Genomic DNA, 19,265 nt, shown 5'->3' with positions numbered 1-19,265 from the left:
GGCTGAAGTCTGGGAGCCCTCAGTGCCAATGCGCAGCTGCTTTGCTTTTCCTCCGCCTGGCGGACATCAACACAGCACCCTACAGGGGGGTGGTCTCTTGCTCAGATGCCCTCCCTGGGGAAGAGTCTTTGGCCACAGGAAAGTGTGCCAGGAGGGGCCATTGAGAGGTCAGTACAGCACAGCCAGTGGGGAGAGTGCCTCCCTTGGGTGGGGTGGGGGGAGCTTGGATGGTCCCCTGCCTGTGATGCTTAGCTGAGATTCCTGCAATGCTGGGGTTTCAACTAGATGACTCAGGAGGGCCCTCCCTACTTTACAGTTAGAAGCCCCAACACTGCCCACTCCACACCACCCAGATGGGACTCTCTTGTCCAACCCCACAAGGCCATTCCTCTGTCTGGACGGGGAGGGGGAGATAAGGTTCGCCAGCACTGCAGCCCCTAACTTTCAAGCTGGGGCAGAGATGCAGATGCTCCGGGGTCTGGGCTGGCCACAGGCACCCATGGGCGTGGATGTTGAGCCTTTCTTTGGGAGGGGGGTGTTACAGAAAAATCTAGGTGCGAGGCTGCTCAGTCCCCCAGCTCGTCGGGCTGAGCCCTGCGGGTCCCTGCGGAATAAAGGGAGGAGTCCAGCCAACCGGAGCAAATAAAGAGAGATTGCAAGGAGCTCCAAAGGGACTTCTCCAAATGGGCTGAATGGGCCGAAAATACAGTTCATTGTCAAGGAGATTAAAGTGATGCATGTTGGGACAAAAAAAACCCTACGCCCATTAATATAATGTACAGGCTCATGGGTCTGAACTGGATTTCTCTGTGTGCTCTGGGCCACCTCATGAGAAGAGAAGACTCCCTGGAAAAGACCCTGATGTTGGGAAAGATGGAGGGCACAAGGAGAAGGGGACGACAGAGAATGAGATGGTTGGATGGTGTTCTTGAGGCTAGCGGCATGTCCATGGGGTCACGAAGAGTCGGATACAACTAAACGACTAAACAACAACAACAAGTGTGCTCTGGGAGACCAGGGGAGAGGGGAGCTGGTCACAGCAGGAGGGGGAGTCTCCCTGGATGCTTCAGCAGCCGGCCTCCTCTGGGTCTCCTGGCCCCCTCCTCTCCCCTCCCTGAGCCTAAACTGCTCTCTGCCCCAGCCTCTTACTGCTCACCAAACCCTGTTTCCTCCTCAGCTTGCAACACCTCCCCTCCCGTTCTGCTCCCTTTCCTCCCTCTTTCTGCTCACTGCCATCCCACCACAAGTCCCCAGGATCTAAGCCTTCTTCCCTTGTAGGTCCCCCAACTGGTGCCTCCCCCACCCCTGCACCCAGCTGTTCCATGACAGCAAAAGCAGAAACAACAGTAAAATCAGTATGATAGCAATACGAACTGTGGGCCTCTGGTAGGAAAACTCCCTAGCAGCATGACTGAATAAAAACTTCTGGGACTATGGAAAAATACTACCTTCCCCAAACCCCAGAATAAGGAGGAGCTCTGGGGTTGCCCCATGGGGTTCAAGAGTGAAGATTGGCCCATCAGGAGACTTCCCTGGTCCCTGCAGCCCCTCCGTTCCCCTCTTGCAATTAGGCTTGGGGGAAAATCACCCATTAACTTACAGTATTATCAGTTTTCTTCAGAATGCTTAGGAGGCAGGGATGAAGTTTGGGTGAAGAATCAGTGCTTGGAGATCATGCGGTGGGGGGATGACAGAGTTTGGTGCAAAAACCGTCTTGCATGCTTGAGTAGAGCAACTCCAGGGCATGAGCCAAGTAGCAGCAGGGTAGGGGCCACATACAGAGCAAGTCCCACACTGAGGTCAGAAACACACAAAGAGAGGCAGCAGGACTTCTTCAGTAATAGTTTACTGAGCTTTCAAAGCATACAGTTCTCACTGGGTCCCCAGAGAGGCACAAAATTTAGCTCCTGAGAGCAAATCCAGTTTCAGCAGTAAAAAAAATACAGCATGCAGGATATCTAAGTCAGGCACACACACCGGCAGAAGGGAGCAAGGGAGGAAAGAGGGTGGAAGGACACAGGGCAATGGAAGTGCGACTTTCGCTTCCTGTCGTCTGGGAGGGAAGTCAGCAACTCAGCATCTGCAGGGACTTCATGAAGAAAAGCTTTCTGCCAGCTGCTTCCAGGCAAATGAGCATCCCAGAAATCCAGATTCACCAACTCCCCCTCACTATCAAAAGGTACCTGACATCTAAAATTATACTCACTAGAGTGAGACGTTACCTTCATTATTTCATTACTATACAGATTTACATATAAACAGCAGAACCTCAAATACATGACATGTTTTTAAGATGGATTTCCTGCTGAGTTCATTGCTGTGAACAAAAGAGTGGACTCTGAAAGGAACATGTCCCACACTCCATACATCTAAATGGGTTCTCCCCTCTGAGTCCTTAGATGTTCCTTAAACACTACATTATAACTAAAGCACTTTCTGCAATCTTTCCCTTTAAACAGCTTCTCCTCTTTGAGGGTTGATGGGTTTGTAGGGTGTCAACTGTTAAAGTTCTTCCTGTCCATGAGTCTGTTGATGTAGGACTTCCACTAGGTCTGAACCTCTGTCTACTTGACATTTATATGGTTTCTCTCATGTGGGAGTTTGTTGATGCAAATCAAGGGTTCCACTCGGACTGAAGCTCCTTCCAAACTCCATACATTTAAATGGTTTCTCCCCTGTGTGAGTCAGATGATGTCTTCTAAGGCTTGCATTGAAACTGAAGCTCTTTGTATTGATGGAAGAGATCATAAAGACCAAGCGGGCTTTCTCCCGGGAAGACACTTGTCTGATAATTTGAGGAACATAATTGATATTTTGGGAAAACTAGAAGTGAATATAAACACTAAAGCAGTTACAAGCCTAGAAGTGGATGGAAAAAATATATCTAAACCCAATGAAATTAGAAATTGCTTTTTGAGTTACTTTAAAAAACTTTATACTCAAGGCCCGCAAAACGAAGAAGATATAGACAAATTCCTTGATAAATATGGATTACAAAAAATCTCTCATCAAAGTAAGATGGATCTGAACCAGAGAATAACAGAACAAGAGATAGAGGCTGCCATTCAGAATATGCAACTGGGCAAATCTCCAGGACCAGATGGACTGACTTCCAGATACTACAAATCGCTGAAGGAATGGTTGATTCAACCACTAAAAGAAGTTTGTAATGAGATCCTTGAGGGAAAAAAGGCACCTGAATCGTGGAAAGAAGCATATATTTCACTCATACCAAAGACAGAGACTGAAAAGACCCAATTGAAGAACTACCGCCCAATATCACTACTTAATGTGGATTACAAAATTTTTGCAGACATTTTGGCAAAAAGATTTTAAAAAGTGTTGATGGAAAAGATTCATAAGAACCAAGCAGGCTTTCTTCCAAAAAGACACCTAGCAGACAACGTAAGGAATATAATAGACATTTTGGAAAAGCTAGAGGTGAATATAAATACTAAAGCAGTACTGATTTTCGTGGACGCGGAGAAAGCCTTTGACAATATTTCTTGGAGCTTTATGATAAAGAATCTTCATGGGATGGGGGTAGGCCAAGGTTTTGAGAATGGTATGGCTGCAATATATTCTGAACAAAAAGCTAAATTGATTGTAAATAATGTAATAACTGAGGAACTTAAAATAGAAAAAGGAACACGACAGGGGTGCCCAATTTCCCCATTACTCTTTATTTCAGTTCTGGAGGTGTTGCTGAATATGATTAGGAATGACCAGCAGGTTAAAGGAGTGCAGGTCGGAGCTAAACAGTATAAGTTAAGAGCATTTGCAGATGACCTAGTATTGACTTTGCAAGAGCCAAACACTAGTACGAAAAGGGTCTTAGAAATAATCCAACTGTTTGGCCAGGTAGCTGGATTTAAGTTGAATAAACAAAAAACCAAAGTTTTAGGAAAAAACTTAACAGAGATGGAAAAAGAGGAATTCCAAGAGGAGACAGGGTTGACGGTGGTCAAGAAGGTTAAATACCTAGGGGTTTATTTGACATCTAAAAATGTGAATTTGTACAAGGACAATTATGAAAAATGTTGGTCAGAGATTAAAAAAGATCTAGAAATATGGTCAAATTTGAAATTGTCAATGTTAGGCCAAATTGCAGTGATTAAAATGAATGTATTGCCTAGAATGTTATTTTTGTTCCAGACCTTGCAGATTCTGGATAAGATGGAATGTTTCAAGAGGTGGCAGAAAGATATCTCGAAATTTGTCTGGCAGGGCAAAAAGCCCAGAATCAAATTTAAAATATTGACAGATGCTAAAGAAAGAGGGGGTTTTGCCCTGCCGGACTTAAAATTGTACTATGAGGCAGCAGCATTTTGCTGGCTGAAAGAATGGATGCTCCTCGAGAACACAGACATTTTAGATCTGGAAGGTTTCAATAACGCTTTTGGTTGGCATGCATATCTATGGTATGACAGAATCAATAGTGCCTTTAAAAATCACATTGTTAGAAAAGCATTGTTCAATGTTTGGATAAGATATAAAGATCTGTTGGAAAACAAAACCCCTAGATGGGTGTCACCAGTGGAGGCCAAGGCAGTGAAGAAACTCAATATGGAGGTCGGATGGCCGAAGTATTGGGAAATTTTGGAACAGGATGGAGATAAGTTCAAATTACAAAGTCATGAGAAATTGAAACATAAAGTACAAAATTGGTTTCAATATCATCAGATAATGGAATTTTTCAAACAGGACAGGAAAATTGGCTTCCAAGTGGAAAAATCAAAACTAGAAACTGAATTGTTAGAACCCAGTACTAAGAATTTATCTAGAATGTATAACTTGTTGCTGAAATGGAATACACAGGACGAAACAGTCAAATCGGCTATGATTAAGTGGGCACAGGATGTTGGTCACAACATTATGTCAGCTGACTGGGAATGGTTATGGAACACCGGTATCAAATTTACGGCATGTAATGCCTTAAAGGAAAACATTATGAAAATGGTCTACAGGTGGTACATGACCCCAGTCAAGCTGGCAAAAATTTATCATTTGCCCGATAACAAATGCTGGAAATGTAATGAGACTGAAGGTACTTTCTACCACCTTTGGTGGACATGCCCGAAAATTAAGGCTTTCTGGGAAATGATCTATAATGAAATGAAAAAGGTACTTAAATGTACTTTTCCTAAAAAACCAGAGGCCTTTCTCCTGGGCATTGTCGGCCAATTGGTGTCAAAGAGGGATAGAACTTTTTTTATGTATGCTACAACAGCAGCAAGAATACTTATCGCGAAGTATTGGAAGACACAAGATCTACCCACTCTGGAAGAATGGCAGATGAAAGTGATGGACTATATGACATTGGCGGAGATGACAGGCAGAATCCACGACCAACGAATAGAGATGGTGGAAGAAGAATGGAGAAAATTTAAAAGTTATCTTAAGGACTATTATAAACTTAATGAATGTTAAAGTGTTGTGGTTCTCAGAAACAAAGGGATACAGTGATATAAGGTCAGAATATGGAGAGGACTAAGATGACAGAGGTTGGAAAGTAACAATTGGGAGTTGCTATAAAATTATGGACATTGGGATGCAGAAAGGGGGGGTATGGGGAAGTCCCAGAAAAGAGGTTTATGAAAATATGATATGAAATTATATATGTATGTTTGTCCTTTTAAGTGTTTGTTTGTTTTCTAAAATTTTGTAAAACCAATAAAAATTTTATAAAAAAAAAATAAACACTAAAGCAGTTCTGATATTTGTGGATGCGAAGAAAGCTTTTGACAATATCTCTTGGAGTTTCATGAAGAAGAACCTACAGGAGATGGGGGTAGGCCAAGGTTTTGAAAATGGTATAGGTGCAATATACTCTGAACAAAAGGCTAAATTAATTGTAAATAATGTGGTGATGGCAGAATTTAAGATAGAAAAAGGGACACGACAGGGGTGCCCAATCTCCCCACTGCTTTTCATATCGGTCCTGGAGGTTCTGCTGAATATGATTAGAAGGGACCGGTTGGTTAAAGGTATACAGGTCGGAGCCAAACAGTACAAACTGAGAGCATTTGCAGATGACTCAGTATTGACGTTACAGGAGCCAGAATCTAGTACTAAAAGGGTTTTAGAATTAATTCAAGAATTTGGTCAAGTGGCAGGATTTAAACTGAACAATCTAAAAACTAAGGTTTTAGAGAAAAATTGAACACCGATTGAAAGAGACAGGTTTCAGAATGAGACAGGCCTGACTGTGGTTAAGAAAATGAAATACTTAGGGATTAATATGACAGCCAAAAATGGGAACTTATTTAAAGATAATTATGAAACATGTTGGACAGAAGTGAAAAAAGATTTAGAAATTTGGTCAAATTTGAAGCTTTCACTGTTGCGTCGTATTGCTGTGATAAAAATGAATGTATTGCCTAGAATGTTGTTTTTGTTATAGACATTGAAAATTGTGGACTAGATGGACTGTTTCAAGAAGTGGCAGAGGGATATATCTAGATTTGTCTGGCAGGGCAAGAAGCCCAGAATAAAATTTAAGATATTAACTGATGCAAAGGAAAGGGGTGGATTTGCCCTGCCGGACTTTAAACTTTACTATGAATCAGCAGCTTTTTGCTGGTTGAAAGAATGGCTACTTCTTGAAAATACAGACATTTTGGATCTAGAAGGCTTTAACAACGTATTTGGATGACATGCATATTTATGGTATGATAAGGTCAATGGACATAAAGCATTCAAAAATCATATTGTCAGGAAAGCATTGTTTAACGTTTGGATAAGATACAAGGATTTATTGGCAAATAAAACCCCAAGGTGGTTGTCACCGATGGAAGCGAAAGCTCTGAAAAGGCTCAATATGGAGGCCAAATGGGCGAAATATTGGGAAATTTTGGAACAAGAAGGAGATAGACTGGAACTGCAGTGTTTTCAGAAATTAAAAAACAAAGTGTGAGACTGGCTTCATTATTATCAGATAATGGAGGCATATAATTTGGATAAGAAAATTGGCTTCTAGGTGGTAAAATCAAAATTAGAAACAGAACTGTTAGAACCCAAAACTAAGATTTTGTCAAAGATGTATAACTTGCTGTTGAAATGGAATACTCAGGATGAAATGGTGAAATCTGCTATGATTAAATGGGCACAAGATGTTGGACATAATATTATGTTTGCTGATTGGGAACAGTTATGGACTACAGGTATGACGTTTACGGCATGTAATGCCCTAAGAGAGAATATTATGAAAATGATATACAGGTGGTACATGACCCCAGTCAAGCTTGCAAAAATTTATCATTTGCCCAATAATAAATGCTGGAACTGTAAAGAAACTGAAGGTACATTCTTTCACCTTTGGTGGACGTGCCCAAGGATTAAGGGCTTCTGGGAAATGATATATAATGAACTGAAAAAGGTATTTAAATATACCTTCTTGAAGAAACCAGAGGCCTTTCTTCTGGGCATGGTCGGCCAATTGGTGTCAAAGAAGGACAGAACTTTTTTATGTATGCTACAACAGCAGCAAGAATACTCATTGCAAAGTATTGGAAGACACAAGAACTACCCACTTTGGAAGAATGGCAGATGAAGGTGATGGACTATATGGAACTGGCAGAAATGACTAGAAGAATCCGAGACCAGGGAGAAGAGTCGGTGGAAGAAGATTGGAAGAAATTTAAAGACTATCTACAGAAATATTGTAAAATTAATGAATGATAAAATGATGTTGGATAGCAATTAAGGGTTCCCAGCTGTAGTGCTTTAAGAGAATATGAAAAAAGGGTTATAAATGGGTTAAAATCTAATGGTAAGGATTTGTTGAACCAATGAATTGAAGCGGAATACAAAAAAGGGAGGTATGAGGAGGTCCGGGAAATAAGCTAAAGGAAAATAAGTAATAGAAAATAGGTGTGTTTTTAACTGTTTTTATTTTGTATTTTTCTTTTTCTTTTTCTTTTTTACTGTAATATTTCAAAAAATCTTAATAAATATTATATATATATATATATATATATATATTATATATATATATATATATATATATATATAAAGAAAAGAAACTGAAGCACTTTCCGCATTCCATGCATTCTTATGGTTTCTCCCCTGTGTGTGTCCGTTGATGTATATTGAGGTGTCCACTCTTACTGAAGCTCTTTCCACATTCTATACATTTAAATGGTTTCACCCTTTATGAGTCCGTTGATGTTTTCTAAGGTTTCCAATCTGAATGAAGCTCTTTCCACACTCCATACATTTATATGGTTTCTCCCCTGTGTGAGTCTGGTGATGTCTATTGAGGTGTTCACTCCGACTGAAGCTCTTTCCACACTCCATACATTTATATGGTTTCTCCCCTGTGTGAGTCTGGTGATGTTTATTGAGGTGTCCACTCCGTCTGAAGCTCTTTCCACACTCCATACATTGAAATGGTTTCTCCCCTGTGTGAGTCTGGTGATGTTTATTGAGGTGTCCACTTCGACTGAAGATCTTTCCACACTCCATACATTGAAATGGTTTCTCCCCTGTGTGAGTCCGTTGATGATTTCTAAGGTCTCCACTCAGCCTGAAGCTCTTTCCACACTCCACGCATTTATATGGTTTTTCACCAGTGTGACTTCGCTGGTGTAATTTAAGTTCTGCATTCTGCCTGAAGCTCTTCCCACACTCCATGCATTTAAAAGGTTTTTCACTCGTGTGAATCCGTAGGTGTGAACTTAACTGTCCACTCTGACTGAAGCTCTTTCCACACTCCATACATTGAAATGGTTTCTCCCCTGTGTGAATCCGTTGATGTTTTCTAAGGTCTCCACTCAGCCTGAAGCTCTTTCTGCATTCTATACATTTATATGGTTTCTCCCCTGTGTGAATCCGTTGATGTTTTCTAAGGCCTCCACTATCACTGAAGCTCTTTCCGCACTCTGTACATTTATATGGTTTCTCCCCTGTGTGAATCCGTTGATGTTTTCTAAGGTCTCCACTATCACTAAAGCTCTTTCCACACTCTATACATTTATATGGTTTCTCCCCTGTGTGAGTCCGTTGATGTATTCTAAGGCTTCCACTACCACTAAAGCTCTTTTCACACTCCATACATTTAAATGGTTTTTCCCCTGTGTGAGTCCGTTGATGTTTTCTAAGGTTTCCACTATCACTAAAGCTCTTTCCGCACTCCCTACATTTAAAAGGTTTCTCCCCTGTATGCGTCCGTTGATGCATATTGCGGTTTCCAATCTGACTGAAGCTCTTTCCACACTCCATACATTTATATGGTTTTTCACCAGTGTGACTTCGCTGGTGTAATTTAAGTTTTCCATTCTGTCTGAAGCTCTTCCCACACTCCATGCATTTAAAAAGTTTTTCACCCGTGTGAATCCGTAGATGTGAACTTAAGTGTCCACTCTGACGGAAGCTTTTCCCGCACTCCATGCATTTAAATGGTTTTTCCCCTGTGTGAGTCCACTGATGTATATTGAGGAATCCTCTCTGACTGAAGTTCTTCCACACTCCCTGCACTGTAATCCTTTCTTGTCCATGTAAATCCGCTGATGTGTTCTAAGTTTTCCACTATCAGTGAAACTTTTCCCACACTCCATACCTTTAAATGGTTTCTCCTCTCGGAGTCATTGATGTGAGCTATGTGTCCTCATTCAATGAAGCATATCCCACATTTCACACATTTTAATTTCTATTCCTCATGAAACGAAAGGTGCCCCATTCCTTGGAATTCTGAATGTCTTCTCCATCACCTTCTTCAGAGTGGGAGGAAAGGAAATCCTGTTTGGGTTTCAAGGAAGAGAACAAAGGGAAAGAGAGCACATCAAGCGCCATTAGCCCCTTCTCTTATATCAACATCTCCTACATTCCCCCGCCTCCTACCCATGTTCCCAATTTTTTGGAAATGAAAAAGCAATGTCATCAAATGATAGTAATGCATCACCACCTTTCATAATCCTCATCATTGTTAATAAAGCAGCATGATCTTGGAATACAGCCTTTTCAAATCAATTGTTTCCTCACAGTAAAGGCAGCTGCTCTCTGTCCGGGAACAGGCCCTCTCTTTCTCTGGTCCATCGTTCCTTTGCATATTTCCCATCCTCTGCATCATAATCCTGCATCCACCTCTAGATCTTTATGAATCACCTGCACAGTCTCATTGGCCACAAGAGGTCCATGTGGACCATTTTGGGAGGCCCAGGCCTACATCATCTACAGGGACTGTGGTCTGGGTCAGTCAGAGAACTAGTGACAAGGCTTGGTGCTTTGGGTCAGCTGAATGGGTGCTCAGGGAAGCTCCTGTTCTTGGAGATGGACCTCCATCTACATGCCTCACATTGCATGGAGAGAGCAGGAGAAGCAGAAGAAAAGCAGCTGGCACATCGGGATCCCAGACCCCCACTGCTCCTTATAATAATGATGGGCTGCCTGATCTCGAGCCCATCCTAAAGTGACACTGAAAAAGCTGCATATTAAAGGCAAATGGATAACTGTACTAGTGAAAACTTCAACCTTGAATATGTAGTGTTGAATTATCAATCAATTTCCTTTATTCGACCGATAGTCAGAAATAAAACATTACACAATAATTATAAACTATAACATCATAGGGGTACATAAATAAGGTAGGGCCACAGTACTAGACCTCTCACAGATAACCCACACCAGGGCTTTCAGTTAAACATTTCCGACGCTTGAGTGCCAGGAACAGAAATTTAGCCACTGACAAAGTTGTTTTCCCAGAAGACTTATTTAGCAGATATGCTGTCTGCTTTCCTCTTTGTCGGGAACTGAGCTGGGGTAAGTATGGAGTTATAAGATACTGTCTTAAATCGTTGTAGATGGGACAGCTCAGTGGATTCTACCTCACCCAATGCACAGTGGCATAATCTCTGGTCATATGGGACTCCTCCATATCTTCCCTTCAGAACCGCCGAGTCAAGAACATTCAGCCTAGCCGCAGTAAATAGTCTGCGGTATTCCACGTAGTGGATATCCGCCAGGTAGCGAGCTGGAGCAGCCCGATACAACTGCTCCCCCAGAAACAACCCATGTTTCACACGAGCTATGTCCTCCTGTCTGGCAATATCCCTTAATCTTTGAGCGATCACCGCCTTTGCGTGGCTATACGTCATGGACTCTATATAAAGGGAGGACAACCCGCACTTCTGCACTTCCTCCACTATCTCCCCTTCCCATTGAGATTTAAAGTTATCCCTCAGAATCAAGGGGGCCAAACACACCAGTCTGAAACAGAGCTTGAGCCATAGCCATAACTTCGCTTTCAGGGCCACATACCTAAAGGCTTGACAACCGGTTTCCAGTCTCATGATCGCACCTGCCACAGAGGGGGGGATCCTGAGTATGGCCCTGAGGAATTGGGTTTGGATAGATTCCAATTTTTCAAAATCCCTATGCGAGCCCAAGGCAATGCCCACCAGCAGAAGAGGGAGGACTTTCATTTTAAAGAGTTGTAAGGCAACTTTGACAGTTTGTGCCTGTCTTGGAGTACAGGGTTCTAATCACCAGGGCTGCTTTGGATGCGTTCGAGGCTATGTATTCTCTGTGCCCCAGGAAGGACCTATTTGATCTTACAACCTGACCCAGGTATTTGAAGCAACCGACCTGCTCTAAAGGAATACCATTAATTGACCATAAATTAGGTTTCAGTCGAGCAGCAAAGACCATTATTTTGGTCTTGGCATAGTTTAGTTGGAGCTCGTGTTGGGTCTCATATTCATGAAGAGCTCGAAGCATCCTCCTTAATCCGATGGGGGAGGTAGCTAATAGGGTGGCATCGTCCGCATACAGTAGGACATTCAAGGCTCGTCCTGCCAGTTTTGGTGGATGGAAATCAGCATTTGCCATATGCACCACTAGTGAATTAATATAGAAATTAAACAGAGCAGGGGCAAGCAAACAGCCCTGTCTTACCCCCCCTAGTGGTGGCAACCAGATTGGAGACTAGCCCCTTACTATCTATCCTAATCCTCAAGAGGGTATTTGTATGCAAATTAATAATCAGCAGGAGAAGGCGGTGGTCGATAGATGTCGCTGCCAATTTTGTCCATAGCTGGTTCCTGGGAATTAGATCAAAGGCCTGCTTAAAGTCTATAAAGGCGACGTGGAGGGCTTTTAGGCCATTGCCAGCGTAGTTGGTGGCCAAGTGATTTAGGATTAAGATTTGGTCTGTTGTTGATCTTCCGGGGAGGAAACCCGCCTGTTCCTCTGCAATGATATTGTTGCTTTCCATCCAGGTCGTTAATTTGTTAACTTGAATAGATCTTCCCGATAACATTTAAGAGGCTAATTGGTCTAAAATTGGCCGGGTCTGTGCGCGGCCCTTTCTTGTGAATTAACACAATCAGTGCAGAGTTCCAGCTTGGAGGAAATTGTGCTGTTTTGTTTATATAAGTAAAAAGAGCTGCTGGGGTGGACACCATCAATCCTTGTTGGCTTTAATAACATCTATGGAAATAAGATCGTCTCCGGGTGCCTTGCCCGCCTCAAATTGGCCTATAAGTGTTTCCACTTCAGAGCAGGTAACGGGATCCCACTCTGGCAAGGGGGCCAAATCTAACCTTCCTCCGCTGGCTGCGTGAGCTGCATATAAATCGGAGAAGAAGCTTTCCCAGGTGTCAGCTGAAATTTGGGGTTCTATCCTTGACAACGGTCTACCCAGGTATTGAGAAATTTGGTGCCAAAAGGAGGAGGGATTTCTATTTTCTGCAGCTTTTAGAAGGTTCTTCCAATCATTTCTTTCTGCCGCAAGCTTCTTTTCCTTTAATAGTGCTTTATACCTTCTCTTGAGGTTCATAAGGTGACTGCTAGGTACGGGGTCATTTGATGCCCTATATGCCAAGAATTCATTATATAGGTTGTTCTTGAAGTGCCTACATTCCTCATCAAACCACTTTTTATGGGAGAAATGGTTACTATTCATTACCGGGGTCTTAGCCACGAAGGTTTTAGCGGTTCTACTAAATTGTCATATAATGGCAGTGGCTCAACTGCCTGGTTAAGGGAGTCCCTTGTCTCTTGCAGTTGGTCAGACCAAAGGAGTTCATTTATCCGTTGAGCCATATTGTCGGTCCATTTTAAGGCAGTGGGCCTCATCTGAAGCTGGTTATTTGTAATAGGTACACAGGAATAGGTAGCCAATTCTCCATCCAGGGTCAGAGAGAGTTCTAATGGAAAATGGTCACTTTCCAGCCTCGTTACCACCCTAAAGTTGGAAATTTTGGGAATTAGGTCTACTGATGTCCAAATAAAGTCTATGGTATGGTAGAGGCTCGGGAGCCTGACCAGAAAGTAAATTTGGCAGGGTAATCAGAACTGAGAGCTCCATTTAGAAGGTGAAAATTAAGAGCCATCAAAGTTTGTCTACATTTAAAACCTGTGTATGTAGCAACACTGTCTTTAAAGTTCCTGGGTAAAAGGTCTGAGGTTAAAATGGGTAGTGAGGGATATTTATTATATTTAGCAAATAATGATTTATCAAAATAAAAAAATTCCTTCCAGTAGCACCTTAAAGACCAACTAAATTAGTTCTTGGTATGAGCTTTCGTGTGCATGCACACTTCTTAAGGTATCTGAAGAAGTGTGCATGCTCACGAAAGCTCATACCAAGAACTAACTTAGTTGGTCTTTAAGGTGCTACTGGAAGGAATTTTTTTATTTTGACTATGGCAGACCAACACGGCTACCTATCTTTAAATGATTTATCAGAGTGAGACAATCGGCCGTTGAAATCTCCTGCAACTAGGAAGGTGGCTTCAGGGTATTTCCCTAGGAGAGTTTCAAGAGTCAGTTGAATTCCCCTCCATCTTTGGTCCACCAGGTTTTTCTTATAGATTGGGTGCAAATAAACATTAATCACCACGAACACTTCCTCTGCTGTTTGTAGCTTTACACCCAGCATGGATGACGACTGGATGTCGATTTGTTCCACCTGCAGATTTAAGGCCAAAGAAACTAGGGTAGCCAACCCACCTTGTGGTCTGCCAGGTGATAGTAAATTCTGTTGTGCATTCAGGTAGAAGCCCTTATACCCTGATAGGGAGAAGCCCTCACAAGCCCAGGTCTCTTGCAGCAAAAGAATATGACTGCCTTTTATGTAGGCGACAAAGGATGGATCCATCAGCTTAGGTTTAATGCCAGCTACATTCCAGGATAAGAAAGTGAGTAATCTCCTGGTCACCCCTTCGAGTCATGCTGGGCCTTGCGGAACCAGCACGGCAGAATCCACCTGGGAATGCACGCGGCGAGGGGGGACAATAGGCTGGAAGAAGGAAGTAATTGTAGCTTGTTTACCAGGCAATTTCCGAGCACTACTTACCGCAGCAGCAGCCATGGATTGAGGCTTAATTATTGGTAGCTGCAGGGATGGATTCTGGTACACGGGAGTATCACTTAACGACAGGTCCATAGACTCTACATTTAAAGTATGCTCTAAGATTGAGGGGGGTGGGCCTTTTGGATCTGCGGTTGCTGTAGGGAACATGCAGTGTAAGGCAGGTGGAAGGCATCCTTTTCGGTTTGCCTCCAAAAGAGCATCCAGTCTTGCCACAGCTTCCGAGTTTGACCAGAGGGTTGTCGAATCTTCCACTGTATCCTGCCCGGGCTTGACATCCCGAGGCCGTGTACAGCCAGGTTGCAAATCAAAGGTCGTTAAAACAGGTACCACTTGGGCTTGTGTAGACTGATCTACAATTGGTGAGGAATTCATCTTATTTACATGAGCATGATCTTCTGAGTTACGGAGACAGAGTAGCAACTCGTCCAATCTGTCCGTTATCTCTGTTCGCTCCAGTTTTGGCAATTGGGAGAAGGATAGAAGTAACTCACGCTCCGTAGAATTCTCCAGATGTATAGCCTTTGTCAGTGGAGGCAGGGGGGCGTCAATCCAGCTGATTAGATCTGCGGCCAGGGGAGTTGGGGTCGTGGCAATTGGCGGACCCTCAGACTTATCTGCTTTCTTTTTGAACAAGCAGTTTGGTAAGAGGGGGCAGGTCTTGGTATTGGTAAAGACTCTTGTAGCAAGGATTCCATAGTTAATTAGAAGGCTTCTTGAGGACATAATAAGTGCAGGGAGCTTTTTGGTTTTAAAGGAGAGCAGCACTCTCTGCCTCTGAGGTCTGCTGCTAATATGATCAGTATACTTCAAGTCAACAGAGCTAGGGGTTACCCTCAGAAGCTCCGCTAGATATCTCCTTATATCACTCTTATAATGCCAGTTTATCACCTTGCCTCTAAAGGGGCAAACCGTTAGGCAGATTTTGGTAGCTTGCAGCAGCAGTTTGTGAGGAGGTGCAAAGTGTTGTTCCTTCTTATTTTGCTCACTTTGCTCACTTTTCTGATTATAATAATGATGGGCTGCCTGATCTCGAGCCCATCCTAAAGTGACACTGAAAAAGCTGCATATTAAAGGCAAATGGATAACTGTACTAGTGAAAACTTCAACCTTGAATATGTAGTGTTGAATTATTGATGGCCTGAAGTTGTGTTATTTCTAGAGACAGGAATTCATTCTGGTTCTGTCTCAAATATAGCTATTATATGATGTCATGAGGTGTCATGGGAGCGGTAGTACCTTTGGTGGTCCCCACCCTGCACTCAGCTCTCACCTGTGCCTTCCAGAAGCTGTCAGGATGAATCAGGGGCCACAATCCCAGGAATGGCTTCAACCGGCTGGCAAAACCAGGTGAGGATAGCTGATGGGTCTCAAATCCTTGGGGGGCTGGGCAATTCTGCTGCACCTGAAGTCAAGCCCTGGTGGATAGAGAGGATGAGAAGAACAGTGAATCCCACAGTCCAGAAGGCAGATTCTGCCCATCCTGCAGAGGAAAGTGAAGGGCAGAAGGGATCATCAACCGGGGAAGGAAGCCCATCGAGAAGGAAAACTCTGGTCCTAAACCTTCACTGCCTCGTGAGTTATGTTCAGGAGAAGAAAAGGCTATGGAGGGAAACCCACACAAATCCAGAGTGGAGTCTCTAAGACTCCTGCAGTCTTCATTCAACTCCTGCAGCCAAGCTGGTGCCAAACATACTGCTCTGCTTTCCTTGGGACCATATCAGCCGGGCTGAGAAGGGGGTCTGGTTGTCTAGGCAGCCCAGGACCCCCAAACACACTGCCCAGGCTGGCAGTGCTACAAACACAGCAGTTTCAAGGGGGGAGATGGGCTCAGAGCTGTGTATCAAAGTCTCTCCGATGTGGAACAAGGGAAACAGAAACAAAATTTACATTATAAAGGTAAAGGTAAAGAGACCCCTGACCATTAGGTCCAGTCGTGGCCGACTGTGGGGTTGCGGTGCTCATCTCGCTTTATTGGCCGAGGGAGCCAGCGGCATACAGCTTCCGAGTCATGTGGCCAGTATGACTGAGCCGCTTCTGGCGAACCAGAGCAGCGCATGGAAACGCCATTTACCTTCCTGCCGGAGTGGTACCTATTGATCTACCTGCACTTTGACGTGCTTTCAAACTGCTAGGTTGGCAGGAGCAGGGACCGAGCAATGGGAGCTCACCGCATCACGGGGATTCGAACCGCTGACCTTCTGATTGGCAAGTCCTACGCTCTGTGGTTTAACCCACAGCGCCACCCGGATCCTGTATTTACATCATACGGCACTGTAAAAGTATTCAAAATATTTGTTTTTCGAAGAAAAGACCACAATGTATCATGTGGCCCCTTGAAAGCTAATGAAAGTCTGTAGTTACACATTCCTCTTTTCGTATTGCCATTACACTTCCCTTCTCCCACTATTTCCATTTAACAATACTTCTCCGTTTTTACAGTGCCTCTTGAAATCCCACTAGCGTTGTGTTCACACCACATATGTTTTTCAGATAATCTACAAACTTTCCCCACTCTTTGATGAACTTTTGGTCTTTGGTATATCTGATTTTCCCAGTTACCGTATTTTTCACCCCATAAGACGCACTTTTTCCCCTCCAAAAATGAAGGGGAAATCGGGGTGCGTCTTATGGGGCGAATGCCTGCAAGCCTCGCGCGCCCGGCAGGAGGTCCCACCGGGTGCGTGAGGCTTGGGGCGGCAGCCTGTCGCCCGAAGCACGGGGAGCCCTCGGGAGGGCTCCCCCCTGCTTCGGGCAAGTGTCTGCAAGCCTCGCGCACCCGGCAGGAGGTCGAACCGGGTGCGCGAGGCTTGGGACGGCAGCGGACTGCTTGCGCGCACCTAGAAGCTTGGGGCCAGCTGAGCTCAGCCCGCCCCAAGCTTCTAGGTGCACGCAAGCAGTCCGCTGCCGCCCCAAGCCTCGCGCACCCGGTGGGACCTCCTGCCGGGTGCGCGAGGCTTGGGGCGGCAGCGGACTGCTTGCGCGCACCTAGAAGCTTGGGGCGCGCTGAGCTCAGCACGCCCCAAGCTCCTGGTATAGCGCAGCGATCCGCTAGCCCTGGGAGAGCCCCGCGGCTCTCCCAAGGCTAGCGGACTGCTTGCGCGCACGCAGAAGCTTGGGGCGCGCTGAGCTCAGCACGCCCCAAGCTCCTGGTGTAGCGCAGTGATCCGTTAGCCCTGGGAGAGCCCCGCGGCTCTCCCAGGGCTAGCGGACTGCTTGCCGGCACGCAGAAGCTTGGGGCGCGCTGAGCTCCGCACGCCCCAAGCTCCTGGTGTAGCGCAGCGATCCGCTAGCCCTGGGAGAGCCCCGCGGCTCTCCCAGGGCTAGCGGACTGCTTGCTGGCACGCAGAAGCTTGGGGCGCGCTGAGCTCAGCACGCCCCAAGCTCCTGGTGTAGCGCAGCGATCCGCTAGCCCTGGGAGAGCCCCGCGGCTCTCCCAGGGCTAGCGGACTGCTTGCCGGTACGCAGAAGCTTGGGGCGCGCTGACCTCAGCTTGCCCCAAGCTTCTGGATTAGCGCAGGGGTCCGCTAGCCCTGGGAGAGGCGCCCGGCTCTCCCACGCTAGCGGAGACCTTGCCGGCACGCAGAAGCTTGGGGCGCGCTGAGCTCCGCACGCCCCATGCTCCTGGTGTAGCGCAACGCACCTGGGGGGGAAATAAATTTTTTTCCCTTTATTTCCCCCCCCCCCAAAAAAATCTAGGTGCGTCTTATGGGGCGAAAAATACGATAATTTATCCAATTCCGCATAGTCTGTCATTTTCAATCTCATTTCTCTTCCTTTCTTTTAAATTGGAACTAGTGAAGATGGTGAATGCCCTGTGTGTCTGTTTGGAGGTGGTTGGAGGATGGATGGCGGCTAACACATTGAGGTTGAATCCTGACAAGTCAGAAATACTGTCCCTGGGGGAGGGTGGGGGCACTCCTGGTCCTGATGGGGTAACTGTGCCCCTGAAGGACCAGGTGTGCAGCCTGGGGGTCACCGCCTTCTGGGATCCATTTGTGAACAGAATGCGTGAGTAAACTCTTTTTATACTTTTATAGAAGATTGTGTCGCGTCTGTCTTTTTATGAGGGACTAAAGTGGAAATTACCAAGGAATCTTATTTTAGAGGCTTTAGCAAGCCTGAGCAAATGCATCCGCTGTAAGTTTAAAAGGGAGAATGTTACTCTGCTAAATTGTACAGACATAGAAAAGTACGGATCTAAGTACAGCAATAATTCCTAACCTATCGGTTCAAGAAAGTTCTGGTAGTTTTACTCTGCATGATTCAAAGCTGGTGTTTTCTCTAGATCATGGGGAGACAAACTAAGGCCTGGGGGTATAAATGTGATGATGATGATGATGATGATCTTGTGGGGTTTTTAAAAGTTATTTTGGAATTCGTACTGCTATATCAGCTCACAAAATGTTATAGCTGGAGAAAATCACAGGGTTGCTGTAATCCCACCCACGACTTCTCATTCATATACAATCTGTAAATTTGGGGAGGTCACACACCTCACCTGTGCTAATACTGGCAGTCTTTGGCCTCCACAGGCACACCCGGTGTGTAGAGCCTCCAGCCACAGGCACTGTCTATCCTGAAAAGGGGTCCTTTGACTGGGAAGATGACACGCAGCGTAAATTAATAATGCAGAGTTTTAAAGAATAAAAGCTTTACTGAATTAAAAGAAGCTTCTTCATAAACAACATGGTTCCAAACAGTTTGACTGAGATTGCATACAGACTCTGCTCACGGCTGAGACAGACAGACTCTTGCTGAAATCTTACAGAGAGCACAAAGTGCAACTGGCTACTACGTCACATGTCAGAATGACTCCACAGTTAGCAGTTAAGCCTGAATAAATTGAGGAGGCCCAAATGACTGTGCAGTCCCTGCACTTCCCAGCCTGCTTGGCTGCTTCTGCTCTCATGTGTCTTTGTCACGTGACAAAAGATTCATGCAGTCGCTGTCA

General features: G+C 44.7%; 1 protein-coding gene across 1 annotated transcript; it reads right to left on the bottom strand.

The window, feature by feature from the left end:
* Window positions 1-7,701: 7,701 nt before the first annotated feature.
* On the bottom strand, window positions 7,702-19,265 carry LOC308596879 (uncharacterized protein; the record flags this gene model as incomplete). The annotated part of the gene is made up of 4 exons (XM_081212183.1): window positions 18,808-19,265; window positions 15,585-15,729; window positions 8,882-9,738; window positions 7,702-7,723 (listed from the first exon to the last, which is right to left on the bottom strand). Exons 3-4 carry the CDS (start codon window positions 9,388-9,390, stop codon window positions 7,702-7,704), a joined length of 531 nt encoding a protein of 176 aa, XP_081068309.1. The 5' UTR covers window positions 9,391-9,738; window positions 15,585-15,729; window positions 18,808-19,265.

Source organism: Podarcis bocagei (genome assembly GCF_964188305.1).
Source record: "Podarcis bocagei genome assembly, chromosome: 10".
NCBI lineage: Eukaryota > Metazoa > Chordata > Lepidosauria > Squamata > Lacertidae > Podarcis > Podarcis bocagei.
The sequence above is the reverse complement of the archived record's forward strand: the minus strand, read 5'-3'. Positions and strand labels throughout refer to the sequence as shown.